Source organism: Myxine glutinosa, chromosome 1 (genome assembly GCF_964187855.1).
Source record: "Myxine glutinosa chromosome 1, kmMyxGlut1.1, whole genome shotgun sequence".
Lineage (NCBI taxonomy): Eukaryota > Metazoa > Chordata > Myxini > Myxiniformes > Myxinidae > Myxine > Myxine glutinosa.
In genome coordinates, this window is record NC_136261.1 from 66,465,418 (window position 1) to 66,483,835 (window position 18,418).

At 46.7% G+C, this 18,418-nt stretch overlaps 1 protein-coding gene across 1 annotated transcript in view; it reads left to right on the top strand.

Annotated features, from left to right (window-relative positions):
• C9orf72 (C9orf72-SMCR8 complex subunit) overlaps positions 1 to 18,418 on the top strand; it is a 37,560-nt gene that overhangs the window by 11,235 nt on the left and 7,907 nt on the right. Inside the window, exons 3-8 of the mRNA XM_068112566.2 lie at positions 248 to 346; positions 4,442 to 4,503; positions 6,305 to 6,377; positions 6,551 to 6,667; positions 16,644 to 16,855; positions 16,990 to 17,047. Of these exons, the coding sequence (XP_067968667.2) occupies positions 248 to 346; positions 4,442 to 4,503; positions 6,305 to 6,377; positions 6,551 to 6,667; positions 16,644 to 16,855; positions 16,990 to 17,047 (621 nt within the window). The remainder of the gene's footprint in view (positions 1 to 247; positions 347 to 4,441; positions 4,504 to 6,304; positions 6,378 to 6,550; positions 6,668 to 16,643; positions 16,856 to 16,989; positions 17,048 to 18,418) is intronic.

Here is an 18,418-nt window from a genome sequence, read left to right on the forward strand (position 1 = left end):
GTGAGCACAAGCCAGATTAGTCTTTTTACCATGAAGCAGTTGGTCTATGCTGTGCTAGTAAAGATTCTTAGTTTACTGGGACCCCCCTCCCAAACCCGCCTCCCCTTGGTTGCTTCTCTCCCTCGTACCACAGATCCTTTTCATCCTCCCTCTTTTTCTTCTCTCACTGTTTGCAACTATTCTTTGCTCGATTTATCCCATGTCTGACGATTCAGTATCAAAGTGACTGTTATCACATATCCTCCAGGAATCAAAGCAATGCATCAGTTTGCTGACGGTGGAGTTGCAGTCTTTGGTGCAACAGTTTGTGTCTTTGAAGAGGTTTGGAGTGTCACAGGATATAGTTGTGAGTATGTATATTAGTGTTGTATTAGAACATTCATAGAGATGTGCTGTATTATTTATTAGTCCTCTACTGGTTTCACCTGAGGGGACTATAGGTTTGCTCTCAGTCTGTCCATCTGTCTCACCTGTGGGTTTCCCGACTTTTTCCCATACTAGGGCATGCCCGTACTATATATATATCTAAAATTATATCCCCCCCCCTCTATTTACATGAAATGGTTTGGTCCAAAGCGAACGGCTTGCGAGTACGGTGACAATCCCCCCCCCCTCTATTTACATGAAATGGTTTGGTCCAAAGCGAACGGCTTGCGAGTGGTGACAATCCCCCCCCTCTATTTACATGCAATGGTTTGGTCCAAAGCGAACGGCTTCCGGAGTTTGGTAAAGAAATCGCCATCGCGTGCACAAACGCGCAGGAAAGCGAATGAATCGCAAATTCGTTTTTATTAGTTGTAAAACATAGTTTAACGCCAACATAGTTTGCAAACGTGAAATAAATGAATACGCTCTCAAATGTGCCATCCGAGGCAGAGTGTGCCCGCCACGTTCGGCACACGCGATCGTTCGCTGCTCTCTGATTGGTTGAATCGTTTTTTGGACATAGCTCGGTAAGTAATTGTCCGATTAATATGAAACCTTGAAAAGGCACATCCTCGGGTCCCCAGCAATATACCTGGCAAGTTAAAAGTATATCGGACCCGTGGTTGTCGAGAAACAGCGGTCACAGACAAACAAACGTACAGACAGACAGAGATTACTGGAATTATAGATAGATGCTTTAACATATTCAAATGAAACTTGGCACATAGCTTTATTCTAAGTTACAGAACACGTTTGAGTTTCGAGACGTTTCGTCAATATTTCACGGAGTTGTGCCTTTTTGGACTTAAAAAACAATCATATATTATACATGGGTCAGTTTTCCAGGCCTGCTGTGTGTATCTAATGAGACCAGTCAATACCCGCTCCCTCCTGGAACGAGAGGATTGCCTTTCCGAATTGGCATCGTTTCCAACCTGCAATACCCCTCCCTGCAGCAGGGCTCAGTGGTTACACCCTGCAATACCCCTCCCTGCAGCAGGGCTCAGTGGTTACACCATTTGCATTATTTGATGTGTACAGGTGAAAATCCCGCAAGTCGTCACCCCACACTTGCGAGGGTGGGGATGAGGGATGGGGAGATTTATTTAATACCATGACCTGACCCTCGGTACCCCAAGCATTAATACAGAGGCCAGCCAAGCCATTTTCAATCACATAAGGAACGGACAAACAGACATTGGCCTATTTTATATCGTAGGGTGTTTGTTCCAGAAAGGTTTTTTTGGAGAAAGGAGACTAGTTGGAGAGTTCAGCCTTAAGATTCGTATTTGTTTTTATTAGTTATTCGTTTTTACTTTTTTATTTCTAAAATAGTCAACCCTTTTGGACTGAAAGTTTGCATACTGCATTAATGACAGCTGAAGCCAAGCTGATAAAATTTCAAGGTTTCAGTCAATATTTAAAAGTGCAATAACCTGAAGTGGACCATAATAGATCAAATGGCTTCTTCTTCTTTATAATTTTAGCTATACATGGATAATGTTCATTACCTTTTTCAACAACAAGCAAATAGTTAACACCACAGAACTTCCAAATGAACAAATGGCAAATCAAGTATAATATATTGCTGTTTTTAGACATTTAAACGACATTGCTAGAATAAATGGGAACATTCATTCATTCTCATATGACAATTCCCAGGTGCACAATGCAATGTGTGTGTGCGCTGGGTTCATCCCAATAACTACAGTCATTGAGCACTATGCTTACTCAACAGATATTGTTCTGTGTGACCTTTCTATTGTAATATCGAAAAATGCACGAAAGGGAAAGTGTTTTTGATTATTTGCCTGCAATGTTTCACCATTCCAGGAGTGACAGAGGCAGGCATGGAGAACAAAGATGGATATACAGACAAAGAGAGAGAGACGGAGAGAGAGAGACGGAGAGAGAGAGACGGAGAGAGAGAGACGGAGAGAGAGAGAGACGGAGAGAGAGAGAGAGAGAGAGAGAGAGAGAGAGAGAGAGAGAGAGAGAGAGAGACGGAGAGAGAGAGAGACGGAGAGAGAGAGAGACGGAGAGAGAGAGAGACGGAGAGAGAGAGAGACGGAGAGAGAGAGAGACGGAGGGACGGACGGAGGGAGGGAGAGATGGAGGGAGAGAGAGGCGGAGGGAGGGGCGGAGGGAGGGGGGGAGGGGCGGAGGGAGGGAGGGAGGGGCGGAGGGAGGGAGAGACGGAGAGACGGGGGGAGGGAGAGAGAGAGAGAGACGGAGAGAGAGAGAGAGACGGAGAGAGGGAGAGGCGGAGGGAGGGAGAGGCGGAGGGAGGGAGAGGCGGAGGGAGGGAGAGGCGGAGGGAGGGAGAGGCGGAGGGAGGGAGAGGCGGAGGGAGGGAGAGACGGAGAGACGGGGGGAGGGAGAGAGAGAGAGAGACGGAGAGAGAGAGAGAGACGGAGAGAGGGAGAGACGGATGGAGGGACGGACGGAGGGAGGGAGAGACGGAGGGAGAGAGAGGCGGAGGGAGGGGCGGAGGGAGGGGGGGAGGGGCGGAGGGAGGGAGGGAGGGGCGGAGGGAGGGAGGGAGGGACGGAGAGACGGGGGGAGGGACGGAGAGACGGGGGGAGGGACGGAGAGACGGGGGGAGGGACGGAGAGACGGGGAGGAGGGACGAGGGAGAGAGAGGGGGACACAGAACAAGATTTTTCCAGAAGTTGCAGTGAAACATTATTGCATCCATTTATTTGGAGTACATTGAAGATGTCAAATAATAGTCATACACAAGTAATTGTCATACACAAGGTTTTGTTTCATTTCTGACTACTAGGGCATGCCCGTACTATATATAAGCTAGGACGTGCCCGTACGTGGGTGCCCGTTCCTTGCCAAAAAAAAAAAAAAAAAAAACATGAATGGTTTGGTCCATTCGCAACGACCACAGAACCCCCCCCCCTCTATTTACATGCAATGGTTTGGTCCAAAGCGAACGGTTTGGTCCATTCGATGTGATTCGATGATTCGATGTGAATGGTTTGGTCCATTCGCAACGACCACAGAACCCCCCCCCCCCCCCCCCTCTATTTACATGAATGGTTTGGTCCATTCGCAAAGCCAAAGCGAACGACCACAGAACCCCCCCCTCTATTTACATGAATGGTTTGGTCCATTCGCAAAGCCAAAGCGAACGACCACAGAACCCCCCCCCCCCTCTATTTACATGAATGGTTTGGTCCATTCGCAACGGCAAAGCGAACGGCGAACGGCTAAATCGCCATAGCTCGGTAAGTACTTGTCCGATTAATTTCAAACCTTGAAAAGGCACATCCTCGGGTCCCCAGCAATATACCTGGCAAGTTTCAAGTATATCGGACCGGTAGTTGTCGAGAAACAGCGGTCACAGACAAACAGACAAACGTACAAACGTACAAACGTACAAACGTACAGACAGAGATTACTGGAATTATAGATAGATAGCTTCCCCGTCACCAATGAAACAGATTGCTGTATCGAAATAGAATTTGTGCTCTGAGGTGGAGTCAGAAATAAAACAAAAGCCATTTTTCCCATTGGATGAAATTAGCAGGGAACAGGGTATTGATTGAGGTTCGTGAACCGCCATTAGAAGCAACAAGTCAACAATTACATATATTCACATTTCGTCCGAGCAAAGAGAGCGCCAACAAACGGTTAACTCCTGAAATGTCGGCTTTTACTTGCTTCATACAGCAGTTGTTGATGTTTCATGTGCAGACTGGGGTTGCTGGTTGCATAATTTTTCTGGAATATCGGCTGTGCTGCTGATGCAGTGCTCCATGCGACATTTGCAGACCTCGACCAATGTCTTGTTGATTTCATCCATCGTTCTACCTGTCTGCCGACGAAGATGGACATGAGCCTTCAGCAGCAAGACTATTTCTTAATTCTACCTTATTCTCAATAACATGTGCTGCACATTGAGTATATTATGTAGTGACCATAATAGGTAAGAAACCTTTGAACAAGTTGTTTTGGCATTTGTGCAGAATTTCACATTAAAGGTTTCTCTGATGTGTGACAGATGTCACACACATTTTTGGGCGATAACTTGGAAGATCCAAGAAAAAGAGACTTTCTCCACAAGTGAGTAATATAATATTTTCCCTTCTTCCTTCTTTCCTGTGTCACCTTTTCACCTTTTTTTACTTTTTAATCAAGTCGGAATATCTCACTGTTGCCATATAATAGTGTATTTATTGTTCTGTATCACTATTTGCCACTTGTAAATTTCTTCTTATACCATTTTTATCCTTATCCTTTTTTTTTTTAATCTAGTAAGACGTTTCTCTACTAATGATGTGTAAATTGATGAAGTGCTGTCACAACTTGACTTTTTGATGTTTGGCACCTGTCATGCCAGTGGTGGAAGGAAAGCGAGGACATATTTCTAGACATGAATTTTTCCCTGGAAAGTGGGTCAGAGAAATGTCGGACCGCTAACCATTCGGAACAACCTCCTGCAACAAGGGAATGCAAATAAGGTTCAACTGAAATCCTCCTTATTTTTGTATGCAGCCTTTGGCTGCTGGTTGAATCATTGCTGGGAGTGCAGCTGTGCTGCTGATGCCGACCTCATTTTGCCGACCTCGGAAGGATGACAGGCTGAGTGATTGAGTCAACCCACTTGATGTTATTTAATGGAACGAGGGAGACTCAAACTCAAGACCCTACGATCTTAAAGCCAGCCACCTTAACCGTTAAGCCAATGCCAAGCTTTCAACTACAATGAGTGGGTGCGCTTCACATGTAGTCCAAATGAGGTAATTTTCCATCTTCAACATCGTTAATGAGCCAAATGTTGTTTTTTTATCACAATCAATTGTGATGTGGCAATTCCTGAGACTAGCTTGACTTCCTGAAGATTGGAGTTCAAATCCTTAATAATACTGTCTTAAACTGGATTTAAACCCACAACCTCTTGGATTATATGGCAATGTCCTCACCATCAGGCCATGACTGGACTGTACCCAACCGGTTACATAATTTGATACCATCCATGCCATGACAGGGTGTTTCATCAATGTTTGTACCGTCCCACGGATGGACGTTAAACAGGGAGTCTCGTCTGTCAGTGTGGGTTGGTGGACATTAAAGATCCCATGGAGTAGGCGAGTCTCGCTGGCACCATGGCTAAATTCCAAATTCCTGCCCTAACTTGGCGAATGACAGGCCTGGCCAGGCCGGTTCGTGAAAGACTTGGACCAAGCTTCCCCCGGCCGATCCCACAGGGTGGGATAATAGGCCGTTGAACAGCAACAGCCATGCCGTGACGTTCATATGTACTCCTTTGAAATATTAACTTTTTCTTTTTTTTGCTGAGGCTTTGGGAATTGCTGTCTATTTTCTGGATATATTTAATTTCTCTTCCACCTGACTGATTTTGGAAAAGCAAAACGCAACTGATCCAAGATAAACACACTTTAGCAACTTACTTGCATCTTGACGGACATCTCTGTTTTTGCACTTGCATGCATGTTTGTGTTTTATGCATGTTTGTTTGCCTTAAAGATGCGTCTGCTCAGAAGCCTGACACGATGCAAACCTGGACGCTCATTTTATGTTTGGATGCTCAAATCGCCTTAAATTATCCTATCGTCTTCACAATTGAGAGAACATTTAATATTGCCAAATGGCCGAATGATTTCTGCCGAGGTCACAACTTTTTTGTGGTTTGCACAAACAAAGATGAAAACTTTCCTTGGCAGAAACTTCATGCATGCATGGATGATGGATTGGTGTTGGGGATGGGGGAATCCAGACTCCCTCAACCTCTACTCCTTCCCACCTACTCTCTCTTCATGAATATATTGTTCCATGAACTAAATTGCGAAACAAATTTGTTGTAATACTGTTTGTGATTCTGTCTTTGGCTTCTTGTCTGTAGAGCCATCAGCTCCCATCTGCAGACCTGTGGTTGTTCTATCGTCGTGGGCTCTGATGTGGAACGTGTCAATAAGGTGAGTTCAAATCATTTGTGGCGGTTTTGGTTGACCCGTTCTTGAAATACAAATTAACCACACGCATTGACCTGTCATCACCTTAGAAATTGAACCAGAAATGCAGAAGGAAAACCTCCCCTCCACCACCTGCTACACCCCCCAACTGCCTCCCACCCTTTCTCTCCACACAGATGGTTAAAACACTTTCCCTCTTCCTGACTCCAACGGAACGTCGAAGCTCGCGTTTTGCAGTGTCACCAACGCAGGGGAATTACGAAGCTGGCTTGTATGTTCAAGGCTTACTTAAGGTACGATAATTACCCGTGGTAAACACCTTATTATTGTTTTTGACCCTTCCTTGTTGTTTATTTAAATTTAAATTATTTATTATTTAATTTTAATTATTTATTTTAATATTATTTAATATTATTATTTTATTATTATTTTATTATATTAATTAATAATATTATTATTTTATTATAATATTATTTAATATTATTTAATATTATTTTAATATTATTAATTATTTAAATTTAAAATTATTTAAACACCTTATTCTTTCTCTGTTGTTTATTTTGCTGAAGTAGGGAACACTTTTTTCTGTTGGAAAGTGAAAACAAAATGGTCAAAAATTTTCTCATGGAAACATTGCCCAAGTGACTTGGGTCAATTTTGAGAAAATAATAGAAATTTCTTTCGTCCTGTCAGTGTCTGGTAATTGGCAATATTTATTTGACAATTGCCAATGTCGGTGTCGGTTCGAGTTGTTCTCGTCATTGCACTTGCATCACGATGCTGTGATGCCAAGTTCGATTCCCACACACTCTCTTAAATGTCTGTCTTTAGATTCTAGATGTTTGATGCTTTCGATTCAAAAAACAAACAAACAAAAAAAACTTTCATCCTTCTCTTAAGTTCTCAAACTGAAATCCAATCCACTCCATCTTCTGTACAGTGGATGTGCTGCTGTTGCAAAGCAATGAACGATGTCTCTTTCTATTTTATTCAATCTCTACATGATTTTGCTCACCTCCACTTATTCGTTCCTATTTTTCCCCACCTGTGGATCCAACTTCCACATCCGCTTCAGTGTCATTCTTCCATCCAAGTCTTCAAGACAGCTGTCCTCTACCATTCTACCCTGGTGTTTGTGTGTGTGTGTGTGTGTGTGTGTGTGTGTGTGTGTGTGTGTGTGTGTGTGTGTGTGTGTGTGTGTGTGTGTGTGTGTGTGTGTGTGTGTGTGTGTGTGTGTGTGTGTGTGTGTGACTGTGTCTGTGTGTGTGTGTGTGTGTGTGTGTGTGTGTGTGTGTTTGTGTGTGTCTGTCTGTCTGTGTCTGCCTGTGTGTGTTTGTGTGTGTGTGTGTGTCTGTGTGTGTGTGTTCTCAATAAAATCATTATCTTTCAGAAGGTAAATTGGTTAATGTCGCATTATAATTGAGGTTCACTTTGCTATCAAATGTCAGAATAGTCAGTCATCACTGCTTCTTGAAGTTGGCCGATACTGCAGACACTATCCCAAATATGGTCAGTCGTGGACTGTGAGAATGAAAAACCACATTAGCATGGCAAACTATCCATATCGACTTAAATTATGACCAACCATAAATTAAAGTTCACATTTGGATAATATTCTTATGGAACTGTTCTTGGGTGTAAAATGGGGGACACATTAGTATAGTTATTTAATAATACGTATCAGTGTAAGTGTAGTACCAGTCCCATAAATAATAAAATGTGTCTAGTACGTGTTTAGCAAGATGTATTCTAACTCTCCCCCAACCCCAATACCCCCACCCTTTGCCCTCCCACACCATCCCCACTTAAGTGTCTCAGCCTCACCTCCCTCACCCCCTACATTCTTGAATCTTCCGTGTCATTTATCTGTCTTTGTGTGGAATTCCCCTAGCATAATAACATATGGGCGTGGACCACATGTGATCGCAGGGTCAGCAGAATGCACGAGATAGACCAAGGACATGCAGTACAGTATATAGATATGTGTGTGGTGTGATGTCCAATGAGCTTGCCCCACACATTATTCTATGGTCCCTGTGGGACCTTAAAAGGGCACGTCATGTGCCAGAAAGGCAGTGAACATGTCAGAAGGAGAGCGTCATTCAGTACTGGTGGGTTCATGCTGCTGCTAAAGGTTGCTGCTGGCCTAGTGCAAGAGGTCCCGGAGGGAGCCATCAAAGGTGCAGTGAGGCCACAACAGCACCAATCTGCTGCGCTCCCACCCAGGACTTTTAGGCTCGACCGGATCGAGGAGCCCATGTGGATGAACCTGGGCCATGTGCACAAGCGGGACAAATTCAGCATAAGATTTTCTTCTGTCTCGTCGATCCCCTGCTGTGTCCTCTGTCCCGAGATTAAATGAATGAATAAGAGATATTTGTGAAGCTGTCGTGGTACCTACCTACCGGGTGCTCGCTGTTTTATTTATTTATTTATTTACTTATTTATTTATTTATTTATTTATTTATTTATTCCCCTCGCATGAGGAGAGGGTATTGCATTTGAGTCCGTTTGTCTGTCCGTTTGTCTGTCTGTTTGTTTGTCCACACAGAATAAATATGATTTTCTCTGCAACCGTTGGTCCGATTGACAGGAAATTTTCACCATCTATCTATAATTCCAGTAATCTCTGTCTGTCTGTACGTTTGTCTGTGACCGCTGTTTCTCGACAACCACGGGTCCGATATACTTGAAACTTGCCAGGTATATTGCTGGGGACCCGAGGATGTGCCTTTTCAAGGTTTCATATTAATCGGACAAGTAGTTACCGAGCTATGGCGATTTCTTTACCAAACTCCGCAAGCCGTTCGCTTTGGACCAAACCATTGCATGTAAATAGAGGGGGGGGGGGGGGATTGTCACCGTACTCGCAAGCCGTTCGCTTTGGACCAAACCATTTCATGTAAATAGAGGGGGGGGGGGGGATTGTCACCGTACTCGCAAGCCGTTCGCTTTGGACCAAACCATTTCATGTAAATAGAGGGGGGGGATTGTCACCGTACTCGCAGGCCGTTCGCTTTGGACCAAACCATTTCATGTAAATAGAGGGGGGGGGATATAATTTTAGATATATATATATAGTACGGGCATGCCCTAGTAGAAGCAACTCCACCTGTATAATTTTTTAATGCTAATTATGAAATCATAGGTCACGTGGTTCGGCCGCCATCTTGGAAAAACCAAAAAACTTGGCACCTCCTTAAGATCCACCACGTGATAACCCACAAAGGATTTTCCTATCACGAGAACCCGGGTTACATGCCCCCTAAAATAGATTAATTAATTATGTAAAATGATTTAAAATCACGGGGCAACCCGGGTTACCGCGTGGTGGATCATATCTCTGAAAGCGCTGAATAGAAAACATTGAGACATGGCTCATTGTAAAGAGCTCTCCATGGGGAATAAAATGTATTAATGATGATGTCATAGGTGCTCCATTATGACATCATAATTCGACAAGTACAAAACTTCATCCGATCAAGATGAAATTTCTTGCGCGTCATGTAGGCATAATTTGGTGGAGAAAAAAAAAATGATGACGTCAGCGGTCACGTGGTTTGGCCTCGATATTTGTTTTAACACAAAAGCCTTAAAAACCACTGAAAACACATCCTGGCGAGGGTCTGCAATCTGATTGCTCTTTCTTGTTTATACTTGTGATTGCTGCTTTGCGGCTGTGCTGCCTTTGCCGCCTTTTCCAAATATCCTTCTGTAATACATACTCCTGTTTTGATGTAAACTGTGTGGCTAACTGGATAAGACTCTTTAGCACTTAATATATGGGCTTATTAACCCGTTAGATCGGCAGATTGGGTCCGTGCACACACCCTCGAGCACAGAACGTCGACAAGCTTCGCTCAGTTATACCTGTCGGCAGTTCCACCACAGGCATTGCATTCGGCGACTCTGATTCTCACAAAAGTAACCTGGCGGACACAGAGCTCTTTTCGTCCCATACCCATCAGGTGGCATCACGGCCGTTGAAGACTGCGCGGCCGTAACAATACAGTGTTGTTGCTTTGCATGGAAAAATGAGATAGACTCTGAGCATAAAATATGTGAACAATTCACCTGGGTTTTTTGTGACCTGGGTCAACTTTCTTTGGTGCCCCGGCAGTACAAAATGTGCACAATGTGATGTTCTGTGTCCCTAGTATACACTTTTCTTGAAGTAACACTCCAGATTTATATCCCCAGCTGCACCAAAGGGATGGATGAAAATGTGAACGAGTGCACTTTTGCTGATTCGTTGTAGTTTCCATGCACGGGTTGGCATGATGAAATGGAAAGCTTCATGTGGCCACTGGACTTTCACACCCATTTTATACCAATTTCCTCATTTTGTGGAATAACAAAGCTTTTATGGGATTGTTTGTGGATTTATACAAGCAGGGACTCTTTGGCAATGGGGCCATTTTGACAATTACATCTGTCGTATTATTTTACCACCATCTCTGCATTACAACAAACATTAGGCTCCTCCAGGTAATTGTTTTTTCAATCATCTAGCGTGTCGCTGCCACATTTGGGCTGCAGTACGGAGGGATCTCCAGGTTAGCCTGTTTTGTGCCACTCATAGTGCCTCGTTCAAAGTCAAACAAATGTGTCGCAGAAGTGGAGTCGAGGTGTATTTTCCTTGTGGTGTCTGCCTCTTTGATGCTTCCAGTCAGTCGATGAGTCTGTGAAGAGTGTTATTGATGCATTCATCCGTTCCTTGTTGATGGCATATTTTTAGCTTTTTTTTGTTTTTTTTGTATACAAGATCGAGGCTCATGAAAGAGCGAACATTAATCACACAAAGACAAACAGACACATAAAACAAATAACATCGGGAGCGGTAGACAAGATGGGGAGAGAGGGGGAAGGACACAAACACAACATTTGAGAGCAGGGACCGAGAGACATGGAGACATCGAGAGAACTGTGGGAGGGAGAGGGCTTTGGGGGGGAGGCATGGGAAGGGGGGGGGGGTGGGAGAGGTATAAAACATATGGACACTGCCAGGACTTCCAGGAAAGAAGTTGGAATTTCAAACAAGGTGGATCTGGGGTGAATTAGTGGGGGTAGAAAAGATCAAGGTTTTGGATGGGGGAAGATAAGAGATGGTGGTCAACAGCTGTTTTAAAGACCTGGAGGGAGGAGTGTGATTGAAGTGAGTGTGGGAGTTTGTTCCAGAGGTGGGAGAAAAGAGGAATGAAAGAGTGAAGGTGAGCAGAGAGCCGAGATTTCGGCACTTTAACCATCAGAGGGTGTCTGGCAGATCTTGTGCGACCTGTAGGAATATTTGGGGGACAGAGCACAGAGAGAGCTGGGGGAGCAAGGCCGGAGAGGAGTCGGTAGAAGACTGAAAGACCACCAACCTGCCTGCGGTGAGTAAGTAAGAGGCCCTCAGAGATAGCTTCATCGCGGGAGATTCCAATGATTCTGGAAGCTTTGGATTCAACAGCGTGAAGCCGAGCCAGGTGTGAGGCAGGAGCACCAGCCCATAGGGGAGAACAGTATTCCATTGAGCTGCGGATGAAAGCCTTGTATGTGGTGAGGAGCTCAGGTGTGCCTAGGAAGGACTTCGCACGACGGAGGATGCCCAGTCGGCGACTGGCTTTGGAGGCCAGCTTGGAAATGTGGTTTTCCCAAGAAAGATCATGGCAGATAGTGAGACCCAAAAGCTTGAGGGACAGAACTTCTTGGAGAGGATTGTTGAGAAAGTAGATGGGAGGGTTGACCAGTCGATCTTTTCGGAGAGACATCGTAAGAGTGTGAGATTTGTCAGGATTGAAAGACATGTTCCACTTGTTTGACCAGTCTGTGATTTTGTCCAGGTCTTCAGAGAGTGAGGAGGCTGCAGACTGCCGATCTGAGGGAAGAGGAATGGAGCGGCAGAGAGTGGAGTCATCAGCAAAGAGATAGAGAGGATTTTCCAGAGAGTCAGAGAGATCATTGATAAAGACCAGAAAAAGCACAGGGCCGAGAACACTGCCTTGTGGAACTCCAGCCTGAACAGGAAGGGGAGATGAGAGAAATCCATTCAGGGCCACACGTTGACTACGACCAGAGAGGAAGTCCGCAAGCCATGCATGGAGATTTCCATGGATACCATAGGAGGAGAGTTTGGTGAGCAGAGCTGGGTGCCAGACCGTATCGAAGGCACGTGATATGTCAAGGGAGACAGCTCTGATTTCCTGTTTGGCATTGAGGACCTCCATCCATTGTTGAGACAGCAGAAGCAGCATGTCCAGAGTAGAGTGACCTGGTCTGAAACCAAATTGATGATCAGAGATCAAGCCATTGGAGAAGAGGAGAGATTTCATATCCGAAGCAATGATGGATTCCATGACTTTGCTGATAATTGGGAGCAGGCTGATTGGTCTGTAGTTGCAAGGCTCTGTTTTTGCACCTTTTTTATGTAAAGCGGTGATGTTGGCTGATTTCCAGGATGCTGGCAGATGACCTTGAGCAAACGATAGGGTGAAAAGAACAGAGAGAGGGTGAGACAGAGCGGCAGAGCAGGATTTTAGGACCTGTGGGCTGATGCCGTCTGGTCCAGTTGCAAACATTAGGCTCAGCTCTGCCACCGAAGGTGGACAGATGCTATGTTTTCACCCCTGTTTGTTTGTTTGTCTGTCTGTCTTTTTTTTTGTCCGTGAGCAGGATATCTCAAAAAGTTATGCATGGATTCGGATGAAAGTTGTTGGACAAGTTGGTGTGTGACATGGACAAATCGATTAGATAACAGTCAACATCCGGATCTGGATCCGAGAATTTTTTCATTGATTCTTCACCATTGAGAGATGGGGCCAAAAGCGATATGTCGCATGATGTTCCAAAAGGTTTTGGACAGGTTTTGACAAAACTTGCTGGATGAGTTGGTTAGGTGACAAGAACAAGCCGATTCGATTTTGATTCAGGTCCGGATGGAGATCCGGCCTATCGGTGGGATACAAAACATAAACTGTTCATCTTGGCAAAGGAATGCACTCTCCTGAGGGCTCCAGTATGTGTTTATTTTTTTAATGTAAATCATTTTATTTCTGTCCGATAAATCAAATAATCGAATAATTTATTTGACATTCCAGGTGTATCCAATGTTTTTCCATATTGTGACGTCATCAGTCTGTGAGGTCTTGTGGAGAGCAATGTGCACGAGTCTTGAACCGTGGAACGTGAGACTTTTATCGGATGTAGATGATACAAACAATTCCTCTGGGAACAGATTGGCTACCAATTCGAGATCCCAACTTCCCCTGCATCCTGCACTGTTATCCCAGCTGAGTTGAGTGAAAAGCCTCTCGCTCCTGTGCAGTGTGTGTTTCTGATGGAAGCCGGCCGTTCCTTAATCCCAGAAAGCTTTCGGCTTCAGGTCATGTTCTTTTTTTATGATTGTTTTTATTTTTACAAAACCGAAGAAACTCCCGACTCCCTTAGTCTTGACTTTCCGCTGCTGCTATGACAACTTGCTCCGCAAAGTAATCTGCAGCTCACCCTTGGATGACGATTGATCTTTTCCAACCAAGCAACACTTCATTGGTCAGTATGATGATGTACTTCCACCAATTGCCATTTTGGGAATTAGCCAAAAACTTGGAGCAGCTCCAATTGCCAACCAATTTGAGTTTGCTCAATTAGCATACAAATGCAACATCTGAGCAGCAGTTTTCAACTTGTATTGTGGTTTGTAGAATCAACGTTCCATCTACATGCATTGCACTTAACATTTGCATTACATTAAACTTTCTGTCCATTAATCCATTGAATTATAAGCAGGATTCATGTGGCTCTGGTACAAACAATCAATTCATCCACACGTTCACTCATTGGACACCCAATTTAAAATCTCTCCAAAACTGCATGCTCCAACTTGTGGTGCCCTCTTTTGTCACGGCACCAGAGATCGCCTTTGTATTTATCTTATTTTTCTGTGACTCAAACCTAGCTTAGATTTTCTTAACTATTTAATCTGTGTGACAAAAGTTACGGCTCAAAGGATTGTTTTGTTGGCTCCAGATGCTAATAGGTTAAACCTTTCCAAGCCCCCTGGCTCCTCAATGCTTCCCCTTCCCCTTCCTCTTCCCTCTCTGCCCCTGTCTCCTCTCGCTCTCACTCTCGCTCTGCCCCTGCCTCTCCTCCATCTGTGCTGTCTCCCCTCCCTTCACCCCTGTCTCCCCTCTCGTAGTCCCTGTCTCCCCTCCCTTCGACCCTGCCTCCCCTCCCTCCACCCCTGTCTCCTCTCCCTCTGCCCCTGTATCCTCTCCCTCTGCCCCTGTCTTCTTTCCCTCTGCCCCTGTCTCCTCTCCCTCTCCCTCTGCCCCTGTCTCCCCTCTCTTAGTCCCTGTCTCCCCTCCCTTCGACCCTGCCTCCCCTCCCTCCACCCCTGTCTCCTCTCCCTCTGCCCCTGTATCCTCTCCCTCTGCCCCTGTCTCCTCTCGCTCTCCCTCTCCCTCTGCCCCTGTCTCCTCTCCCTCTCCCTCTGCCCCTGTCTCCTCTCCCTCTGCCCCTGTCTCCTCTCCCTCTGCCCCTGTCTCCTATCCCTCTGCCCCTGTCTCCTATCCCTCTGCCCCTGTCTCCTATCCCTCTGCCCCTGTCTCCTCTCCCTCTGCCCCTGTCTCCTCTCCCTCTGCCCCTGTCTCCTCTCCCTCTGCCCCTGTCTCCTCTCCCTCTGCCCCTGTCTCCTCTCCCTCTGCCCCTGTCTCCTCTCCCTCTGTCCCTGTCTCCTCTCCCTCTGTCCCTGTCTCCTCTCCATCTCCCTCTCCCTCAGCCCCTGTCTTCTCTCCTTCTCCTTCTCCCTCTCCCTCTGCCCCTGTCTCCTCTCCCTCTCCCTCTGCCCCTGTCTCCTCTCCCTCTGCCCCTGTCTCCTCTCCCTCTGCCCCTGTCTCCTATCCCTCTGCCCCTGTCTCCTATCCCTCTGCCCCTGTCTCCTCTCCCTCTGCCCCTGTCTCCTCTCCCTCTGCCCCTGTCTCCTCTCCCTCTGCCCCTGTCTCCTCTCCCTCTGCCCCTGTCTCCTCTCCATCTCCCTCTCCCTCAGCCCCTGTCTTCTCTCCTCACCCTCACCCTCTCCCTCTGCCCCTGTCTCCTCTCCCTGTCCCTCTCCCTCTCCTCTCCCCCTGCCTCCTGTTGTTGCACCCCTGCAGCCTCTCTCGACTCTTCTGTCTCTGCCTCTTCTCCCTCGATCCCTGCCTCCTCTCCCTCGATCCCTGCCCCCTCTCCCTCGATCCCTGCCTCCTCTCCCTCGATCCCTGCCTTCTCTCCCTCGATCCCTGCCTCCTCTCCCTCGATCCCTGCCTCCTCTCCCTCGATCCCTGCCTCCTCTCCCTCGATCCCTGCCTCCTCTCCCTCGATCCCTGCCTCATCTCCCTCGATCCCTGCCTCTTCTCCCTCGATCCCTGCCTCTTCTCCCTCGATCCCTGCCTCTTCTCCCTCGATCCCTGCCTCTTCTCCCTCGATCCCTGCCTCTTCTCCCTCGATCCCTGCCTCTTCTCCCTCGATCCCTGCCTCCTCTCCCTCGATCCCTGCCTCCTCTCCCTCGATCCCTGCCTCCTCTCCCTCGATCCCTGCCTCCTCTCCCTCGATCCCTGCCTCTTCTCCCTCGATCCCTGCCTCTTCTCCCTCGATCCCTGCCTCCTCTCCCTCGATCCCTGCCTCCTCTCCCTCGATCCCTGCCTCCCCTCCCTCCACCCCTGTCTCCTCTCCCTCTGCCCCTGTATCCTCTCCCTCTGCCCCGTCTTCTTTCCCTCTGCCCCGTCTTCTTTCCCTCTGCCCCTGTCTCCTTTCCCTCTGCCCCTGTCTCCTCTCCCTCTGCCCCTGTCTCCTCTCCCTCGATCCCTGCCTCCTCTCCCTCGATCCCTGCCTCCTCTCCCTCGATCCCTGCCTCCTCTCCCTCGATCCCTGCCTCCTCTCCCTCGATCCCTGCCTCCTCTCCCTCGATCCCTGCCTCTTCTCCCTCGATCCCTGCCTCCTCTCCCTCGATCCCTGCCTCCTCTCCCTCGATCCCTGCCTCCTCTCCCTCGATCCCTGCCTCCTCTCCCTCGATCCCTGCCTCCTCTCCCTCGATCCCTGCCTCTTCTCCCTCGATCCGTGCATCCTCTCCCTCGATCCCTGCCTCCTCTCCCTCGATCCCTGCCTCCTCTCCTTTTACACCTGTCCATAGTGTAACCCGTTTGCTTCATTCTCCCAAGCAAGTTATAAGATGTGTTGTGAATGAAGGAGGACAATGATCAAATATTATGCTAATATAATTTTGCCATTATTGGATTTCTTCCTGTTGGTACCAAGGATTCTGCGGGGACAGTGACGCTGCCCTTTCGCCGGCTGGTCTGTGCACCACTGCCCAGCTCCCTTGTGGATGTAGACCCCCCAGGCGAGGTTCGACAGACATCACCAGTCCACGAGCATCACATGCGACGTGAACAACTTTTTCATGCTGAGCTCGCCTGTTCTTGGCATAATCAGCAGCAGCTTTCATTGGCATCGAACACTGACAAGCTGTAAGTCTTCTGACCATATTCGGTCGCCTTCACTTTGTGGCATAAACCTCACAATAATTGAAGAAGTACCTACAAGCTAATTCAGGCATTTGATCAAATGCTAGCCTCCCTCCTCTGCCTTATTTTTTCAACAGAAACATCTTCCAGGAAGTTCGTTGGAGTGACCCATTGGTTGGGAGCTTTGTTGCAGAGGTGAAAGGATGTTGCTGATCCAGCACCCTTGGTTTTATTGCTTTTATTTATTATTTAATTATTTCAGTAGTTGAAAATGGTTATTCGCATACGAGATGTGTCGAGGAATATTCATGAAGGCCTTGCCACTTTCTGTCTCGAATAGCATATCTATTGCTTCAGAAAGCAATGCACCAATTGAACGACAAACCGAATCCCACTTACCGTGCGGTCAACAGAGGTATTTGGAGGAAGGAAACTTGCAGAAGGTTCCATTCCGCCTGAACAATTGAACCTGGGTTCTTACTTGAAGAGGCAAACATACTATCCATCATGCGCCTCTGTTACGTCTTGAAATTCAGGAATCATCCGAGATACCATTGCAAAGGCATCATCACGTAAATACACAACGAGCTATTTAAGAACCTTCAGAAAGCATTTCAATGAAATAACTGATGTATTGCTTTGAACAATGGTGCAACATAGTTCAGAAACCGGTTGTGGTACAAAATTGTTTGCAACTCCAAAAGCAGGACAACCACGACGTCCCTCCTCAATCGCTCGGTGTCGATTTTACTGCTGCAACACCATCACTGTTTAATTCCCTCCCAATCTCCGAACTGGTGCTGGGAAGTCAATGAAGTAGTCTCTTCCCATTCCTCACACGTGGTTTCGAATCGAGCCATCGCACCATTTGGGGGATTGCCTCGACCAATAGATAGCATGAACCAGCCAGAGGGGGAGAGGATGTGTACAAATACATGTTCAAATCTCCAGTGCTTCTGGATCCGAGAATTTTCAAGTGATTCTTCACCATTGAGTGATGGGGCCAAAAACGATATATAGCACGACATTTCAAAAAGTTGTGGACGGATTTGGACAAAACTTGGTGGAGAGGTTTGGTGTGTGACGAGAACAAGCCGATTCGATTTTGCTTCAGGTCCGAATCCAGATCTGGCCGATTAGTGGGATACAAAACGTGAACTGTTCACCCGGGTGGAGGTATTCTCGCTACCGAGTGCCGTTCCAGTTTAACCTTGTTTTAGCCTGTTGGAATTCCCATTTCAATCCCTCGCCACTGAAGTGTGAAAACAAGTTTCAAAACCCATGCACCACATGTTTGTCCATTGTCGACAAATGGCCTTACCAATGTCTTCCTCCACTGCCTTTTGCCTATGTTTACGATTGTCTTTGTTATGCATCAGATTGTTCAATGTCAAATATATATATATATAAATAATCGGGAGATTAAATCAGACGCGGACGTAGCTTCAGGACGGTCGATCTTTAATTCTCGAAAAGCTTTCGACCAACAAAGGTCTTCTTCTTCGTCGACCCCCAAGCTCAGCGGAAGAGACCTTTGTTGAACTTGGGGATGACTAAGAAGAAGAC